The sequence below is a fragment of the Nannospalax galili genome, unplaced genomic scaffold, assembly GCF_000622305.1.
Source record: "Nannospalax galili isolate Female #2095 unplaced genomic scaffold, S.galili_v1.0 scaffold471, whole genome shotgun sequence".
NCBI classification, from domain to species: Eukaryota; Metazoa; Chordata; class Mammalia; order Rodentia; family Spalacidae; genus Nannospalax; species Nannospalax galili.
This window is the reverse complement of record NW_008330333.1, coordinates 538618-546346: the sequence shown is the minus strand read 5'-3', so window position 1 is coordinate 546346 and position 7729 is coordinate 538618. Positions and strand designations below refer to the sequence as shown.

Here is a 7729-nt window from a genome sequence, read left to right as displayed (position 1 = left end):
CCCCTTCCGGCTGAGAGAGCCTAAGGTTCGCGCGGGGCACTCTGGCCCCGCCCCCGCCAAAGGAGGAGCCAGGCCTGCGAACGTGTACACGCTACATGCTTTTATTACAAGACTACCGAGCATACGAGGGAAATTCATCATCCGGTAACTACATCTAAAGCACAGGTATTTGAAAAAAAGAGAAAAAAAGTTTCATTAAATTATGATATGATTAAACCATGACCAAATAGAAAATTTATATAATAAAGCCAGAAAAAAAGTTGTAAAATATAGTTTACAATAATTATTCACATTCAAGGCTGTACATCAATACATACAACAACGTGACCCCGAACATGAATTCAACCCAAATAATTCATATATTAGAATTTAAATAACACAGACTGAACTAGAGGCCAACAATAGCCAGCAAATAACCTTATATAAGAATAAAAATACAAAAGTGTATATCCTAGTATCATTGCATTATTTGTTTTCATAAGTTTTAAAAAAAATTTTGCTTTGCCTGTACATCACAGTTACAGCTACAGACCAGGTAGAGAGTATTACACATGTTCTAACTGACTGCCACGAACCTGAACAATAGCAACAGACTATTGATTCATTCTACTGTATGTGGCTATGGAACAGCCGCAGCAGCTATAAATACTGTGACAGTTTAATTTGCCAACATCCAATCAAACTATGGTCACAATGGAGGCTTTCACCTGCACAATGACCTACTTGTAGGGTGGGCTATATGGGGGGGATGTCTTTTGTAAAAACTCTGTACAGTTTGTATTCTTCATAGGGAAGAAATTAAAGGGAAATTTCAGGTATTCACACTGGTTAATTCATTTGCTCACCTTTGCCAAAGTGCTCTTTGACAGAAAGTTTCCTTCTTAGACCACTTCTCCATAGTCTGATTTACAACCTGAAGTCTTAGGCCTGAAGCCACCAGTCCCTTCAGAGCCTCAGAACGCTATGAAAGTGGCCCCAGCTCCAACTGATTCAAGGGCACTTGTCATACATTCTCCCTAAGAAAAGCTACACCCACTGGAGTCACTATCAGTTTCTGTTGAGTTTGCAATGAAACATGGATAAAGTGTATGGCAGCATCCCTTGGAACATCATCATACAGCTGCCTCAGCTTCCCAAGTCTCACCAATGAGCATCTTGAGTCTGCGGACCCAGTGGGGAAGGGCCTTGAGGCATCAGGAGGGCAGGGATTCTGCACATCTTAAGCCAATAGACTATGGCAGAGTCAACTGACACTGAGTATGGTGCCCAGAAAAATCTCTGCTGTTACATGTTTCCAATTGTAATCAATGCCCTCCCCCTCAACACGGAAAAACAATACAATCAAATTTGGGTGGGTGGTCTGGACTTGAAGATCATAATCAACCTGCAGCATTGTGGGCAGGGAGGTGAAGGGATGTTTACACCTGTCCTCAATGAAAAAGCCTGACCACTGTGCTGTCATGAAACACTAAGACCTGAGAAGGGGTAGAGCAAGGACACACACAACTGCACTGTTGTAAAACCTAATCATCTACATGGTTTCTTTTTCAAGAAGAGCTTGCTACTTTGCTTTGCTACTGATCTCAAATGGCCCAAATGTAGTTTCCGAGTCCTATAAACTTAATTACGAATTAACCACTAACCATGTGGCAAGGTCAGTTCAACATTTTATCTCTGCTGACTATGTAGAAGCAGATTCAGTACCATTGTATACACAAAGTACGGGATTCTGAAAACATCACTAAGCACTTGGAAGCCATAGCAGCAAGGATGGACAAGAACTAACATGCAAACATGACCAGATTCTTGCAATGAAAATAAGGAAACTAGCTCTTGGAAATATCTGACACAAATGAATCTGCAGTAATGACATTCCAAAATTAAAAAAAAAAAAAAGCAGTCATATTCAAACTCTCTTTAGAACACACAGCTTAGCAAGAACTGATTTGTTCAAAATCTGTAGGACACAAGGAAGGAGGATGTTACTGGAACTCAGAGCATCTAAACATCAGACTAAGGAGGAGGAATATATGTGAAATGAACAAATTCTTTGACCCAAAAACACCACTTGCAGGCATCTGGAGAGGAAAAAAATCAGAGTAAAAATCAAAGACTTTTTAAGTATATTCATCACAGCATTACTTAAATAATAATAAAAAAAAACCATCTGAATGTTTTACAACAGGGAAATGGTCAGATAACTTATAAAATTTACAGCCATTAGACTCTACAATCATTTAAAACATGCTTTTGAAAAACTGCTCATGGCATGGAAATGCTTAAAATATCAAATAAAAAAGCTAGATCCAAAATGATGTATGTCATATGTTCCCAGTTTGGTTTAAAAAGCAAACAAGAGTTGGGGATGTAGTTCAGTGTAGAACACTTGCCTAGTACTCACAAGTCTCTGAGCTCAATTCCAAGCAAGAAAAGTTTGGGGGAGCAGGATCTACACCAAAATGCTCACAGTGGTCTCTGAATGGTGGGCCTTTCATTGTTTTGTTTTTGTTTTCCCAGAAAACAGACATTACTTTTAAGAAAGCACATAATTACTCAGAGCCCCTTGCTGGCACTGGGAGTCTGTGCCACAGGTCTACAAGGTTACTTCAGGCATGGACCACAAATATTAGGGTAGCCCAAGAGGGCTGCAGGTGAAGTTGCTGCCAGTTTTGGCCTAACAAGTCACCTTTCTCAAAGTGGCTTTTACTGCCTACAACAGATCATGGTTCAGAATGGCAGCTGAGCCATGGTGCCATTCCTTGGGGTAGAGAGGCTCAGAGCTCCACCAAGATGCCCATTGCCCAGCTGTAGCTACAGAAAACAAGTGGAAATGACCCATCCAAGCTCAGCTTTCTCTGTTCCCAAGAAGCAACAGGGCTCAGTGGGCTATGAGACATAGCAACCACAGGCCTATTTCCCTGTGGTAGAAGCCACAGAGAATGGTCTTTGAACCTTCTATTCATCCTTGCTATTCTTAGGACACTTGACTTCCAGAGTTACTAACAATAGGGCACTTTTTCACCTAAGATAGATCCCCCACTTACTGTTCTACATATATACTGTTGTACAAAGACACCCACATCCCTATCCTACAATGTAAGGCACCTGCATACTAGGTGACAACTCTAAGGATGGTTGGAAAAAACTGAAAGTGATCGAAGTCAGGGTAAGCAAACAATGTGCATGGCCCTTTAAGGGGGGGATGGAAGAAGGCAAAAAAAAAAAAAAATAGTGAGCAGTAAGGACAAAGGTGACCTGGAAGAGCTCTGCTATTGTCCACATTGGGCAGTCATCTTGGCCACCAACTGCCAGCTCAACTGAGCCCACACCTGTGGTTTTGGAGGTTAGGATGGTGCTTGGTGAAGCCCAGGAGGTAGTGTCACTCTCCAGGGGGAGGAGGCAACAGGAGACTCTCCCTTACACAGCTGGCCAGGTGCTCTTATTCAAAGCCAAGTTTCAGCTCCACATGTTCACCTATAGTCAAGTACCCTGAGAGATGCCTTATCTATGCCTGTGTGGATGGGAGCATCAGGGAGTCACTCTTACACATATAGACACAGGGCACAGGATACTCCAAGGGCTAAATAGCCAGGGAGATTGAGCATGAATAGGAACTCCAAGGAGGAAACTAATTGCGATTCAGCCAACACAAGCAAGCCTCTTCAGAAGCTAGGAGACAGGGGGACCCATCTTCACTCACAGGCTGGGGCTGCATGCTGGGTCATGTTCACTCCCTGGGCCCTAAGGGTAGGTGAGGTCCTGATACCTGCTCCTTGATCACCAGAAACTCTTACCACATGATCTGGCAACATCTGAAGAATACCTCTGCTCCCATCCAGCACCCCTGCCCTGGCATGATGGCAGGCCTTCTGTCTGTACTCCACACCAGTTTTAAAAGAACCACTCTTACTGTTACTGTTAAAAGTCTGAGAAGAAATTTTTCCTCTTAGTTTAGATGGCCCGGCCCACAGACAGTTACTGTAGACTGAACTGGGGGAACCGTCTCTGCGTGGGCCTTTTGCTGGTGCCTTTGTGAAAGTCAACAGAAATAGCAAAATTGTTCTGCCTTATGGACATGGAAGTCAGAGGTGTCACTTGTGAGCAAACTGTGAAGGCAGGTACCTACTTCTCCTGGCTAAGGACCAAGGCCACCCTCCAAGAACCACCAAGGCAGAGAGAGTATATATAGTCAAGTCCCTCAGGAACACTCTGCTTGAGAGTAACAAAGCAAGAAAGGGAATGAAATGCCCCAGGCCATCTGTATTACAGAGCAGAGCACTGTCACCTGATCTTCAGAGGAAGTGACCTAACACTGGCACAGAATGCCAGAGCAGACAGGTTCAGGTTTAAGTGGGATATTCCTGTGTGTCAGACAGAGGTAACATTCTTTCCAGGCAAAGTCCACCCTTTACAGTACCAGGTGACTAAGCAACATGAGAAGGCTTTTAGATTTTCAACACAGGGATGTAAGAACTGAGCTAGCTGAGAACTGTTTACCCACAGCACAAACAGGTGCATGTGAGGCTGGGCAGGAGGTTGGCACACCCTGGGGCTGCCTATACCAGGATCCTCTGAGACCCTATCTCACAGGGCATGTTCCAGAGACTCCCAGGAAAGCCTGCTGTCCCACTCCTCCACATGAGGGCTGTGGTCCATGCTGCTAGGGTTGGATTCTCCACAGTACCTCTGGGCCTTGGCCAGGTTCAGGGCAGTATTCTGTACCAGGCAATGATCCAGTTGGTACTACCTAGGCTCTCGTCTGACAGCACCCGTCCTGGACATATGCTTGGCTTGGTTGTCCAACTCCCCAGATGGACCACCAGGAGATTGAACACAGGAGCAGAGTCCAAAGAGGATGCTGTAACTATAGTAGCCTGCATACTCCTCACCACACAACCTGCCTGCTGTAAGGCAGAGACCACAGAAATCCTGGACCAGTCACACAAGGAGGCATGTCAGGGGCCTAATCACGTCTCCAGGGCCACATGACTTGAGGAAGTGAGTACATGCACAAGCTAAGAGCCCTGTACCTACATCAAGCTGGTGGCCACCCCATCAGAGGTGTGAAGAAGCTCCTTGGTGAAAGGTTCTGTGACACTGGGGGGGGAACTGAAAGAGCCAAAGACACACCCATTCCCTTGGCCACATCAGGAGCTGTGTGTATCAGGTGAGGGGGTGTAGAAGCAAGCGTGCAGTTCCTGTGGAAGCTAGGAGGGGCTGGTGAGCCAAATCTGGCCACTGGTCGGGGTGGGAGCTGGGCTGCCGTGCACGGAGCTGGGCCTCCACAGCCACAGCAGCATGTGGAAGCCACCACAGAGCACAGAAAGCAAGCAAAGCAACCCTGAATTCCTGTTTGTTGGTTATTTGTTTTGTTCTTTGTGTGGTTTGGGTTTTTTTTTCTTCTTTTCTTTTAAATAAAAAAGCTGCAAGGTTTCCACCATCTGCATTCTCCTTGAGATGGCTGTCAGGTGGTCTGGAAGCGTCCTGGGTGGCGGCCGAGCCGCGCTGGGGATTTCCTGGCAGCAAAGGGCAGCCCGGCCGCAGGCCATGTCACTGCACAGCGGCATCTGGGTGGCTCTGGTACCGCTGCCTCCAAACCTCTTGAATTTTTCTGCACCACTTGTGAGCATTCCCGCTTGGATCCATCAGGTAATACGTCCTGTTAGGCTGCAAAGACAGAGCATCTGATGTCCTCCAAGGATTCCCATCCCCACCCATCCTGTCCTGCTATCAATGCTGCCAGCACCTCTGTGAAGCCTGTGAACACAGTGGGCTTCTTCATTCTATGTGTACAGACACTAAGTATGTGGGCAGGTGACCAACCCAAAGCAAAAATAAGCAGAGTATCTTCCGGCCCAACTCAGGCCTAAGCTGTTCATGCAGACCTCTGAGACATGAGAAACTGACCCTAGATACCCCCTTGGCCAAAGCAAGGAACACTTCCATCAGAGGTACAGAGGCCTCTGAAGATACTACCATCACAGGCCTTATAGGGACAGACTCACCGTGTGGACAAAGAAAGTTTTAAAATTCTTGGCCTCTGGTCGGAGTTCTTGTGACCATGGAATTTCACCTTTCAGGACTTTGTTGACAGGATCAACATAATATAAATGTGGCCCTTCTGTGAGCAATAATTGTCGTCGTCGTGCAAATAAACCCTAGTATACAAATAAGTACATAAATACACTATTCGATCAAGACTCAGAGGAGACCAACCTATAGCTCAGTGCACAGAGTCCACACCAGTCACCTGTTCACTTACCTGAGACACTTCATCCTCAATCTAGGGCCAGCATCTTTTATCAGGGAAAAAGCAAGTACAGATCTCTGCTGCTTAGCTTACAACAATGTGCCCAATGACAGCTATCTTGTAGTTTCCTGAACTCTCAGCTCCTCTAAGGCACAGAGTCCCACACTCAGCAGGTCAGGCCATATCCCACCTTCATGGAGAGTCTCCTTCACAGCCCTTCTGCACAGCCAGAAAGGGTATTCAGGAGTCCTTAGATATATTCTGTATACTCTGTCTGGTCCATAATATGTAATAAACAATAACTCAGGTATTTTTAAATCTTCCAATGAAAGACTACTTGCTGGGCTATGAGAAAAAAATATATCTTCCTCAATGTAACAGAACCTTGGCACAGTGAAGTGGTCCTTGTGCAACTACAGGAAAGCATGTTCTGTGGCTAGAGCATAAGGCTGGCTTTCCACCGCTCCAACTGCTTTCCCAAGAGCCTGAATGTCCCTAGCTATAAAATCTAGAGATGATCTCCAAAAAGCATGATGGGATAAAGGATGCCACATCCAACAAGTCATAGCAGAAGACTGAAAATGGAGAGTTGCTTTGAGCTAGAAACAGGAAGACATAGGATGAAGAGCAGCAGGTACTGACTCACCTTTCGCTTATCCACTGGGCCCATTTTTAGTATTAGGTTATTTTCTACAAATTGGTGCCTATAAAAAAAGAAAGAAAACAAGAATGAGTCAGTAATTCTCCAAACTCTGCCCTTCAGACAAACTCCACAGGGCCCCTATGGACTCTCCATCAACCAAGCTTGCCTGTCACTGATGTGACCTCATTTCAGGACCAGGAGATACTCCAGATTCAGTATATACAAGGTTCTATCTGTATGTTTGGGCCAGAATCTACATCCCTGGGTCACCTCTCAGTTAAGGATATCTGTACAGCAGAGGAAAGGTGTTATAGAAACAAGGAAACCAACCACCTTGTTATCATGTTAAAAAAAAAAAAAAACTATAGTGAATACACAAGGCCCTAGGTTCAATGTACAGCACTGAAAACAAACAAAGCAGGAAGCAGCAGCATAGGCCTATAATCCAGCACTTGAGAGGTGCAGGCAGGAGGTTCCAGAGTTTAAGGTCATCCTTGGCTACATTACATATCAAGTTCCAGGCCAGTATGGAACACTGTCTCAAAAAAAAAAAAAAAAACCAGGGGCTAGAGAAATGACTCAGTCGTTGAGAGCACTTGCTGCTCTTGCAGAGGACCTGTTCCCAGCACCAGCATGGTGGATTCCAATCATCTGTAACTCCAGTTCCAGGGGATTCAAAAATCATCTTCTGGCCTTCCCAGGGACCAGGCACACATGTGGTACATTTACATACACCATACACACAGGCAGAATACTTGATACATATAAAATAAACCTTAAAAAAAAAAAAAAAAAGAACCGAAACAAAATGACAACAGAGAACATAATAGGTGAAG

General features: G+C 45.1%; 1 protein-coding gene across 2 annotated transcripts in view; it reads right to left on the bottom strand.

Moving 5' to 3' along the window:
- Nucleotides 1-79: 79 nt before the first annotated feature.
- Nucleotides 80-7729, bottom strand: part of Pdpk1 (3-phosphoinositide dependent protein kinase 1) — a 79144-nt gene continuing 71494 nt past the window's right edge. Inside the window, exons 12-14 of one of the 2 annotated variants that reach the window (XM_008845542.1) lie at nucleotides 6897-6954; nucleotides 6006-6158; nucleotides 80-5667 (exon numbers count right to left, since the gene is read on the bottom strand). In XM_008845542.1, the coding sequence (XP_008843764.1) occupies nucleotides 5551-5667; nucleotides 6006-6158; nucleotides 6897-6954 (328 nt within the window). In that variant the 3' untranslated portion in view covers nucleotides 80-5550. The remainder of the gene's footprint in view (nucleotides 5668-6005; nucleotides 6159-6896; nucleotides 6955-7729) is intronic. The other variant, XM_008845534.2, reaches the window with a different exon arrangement.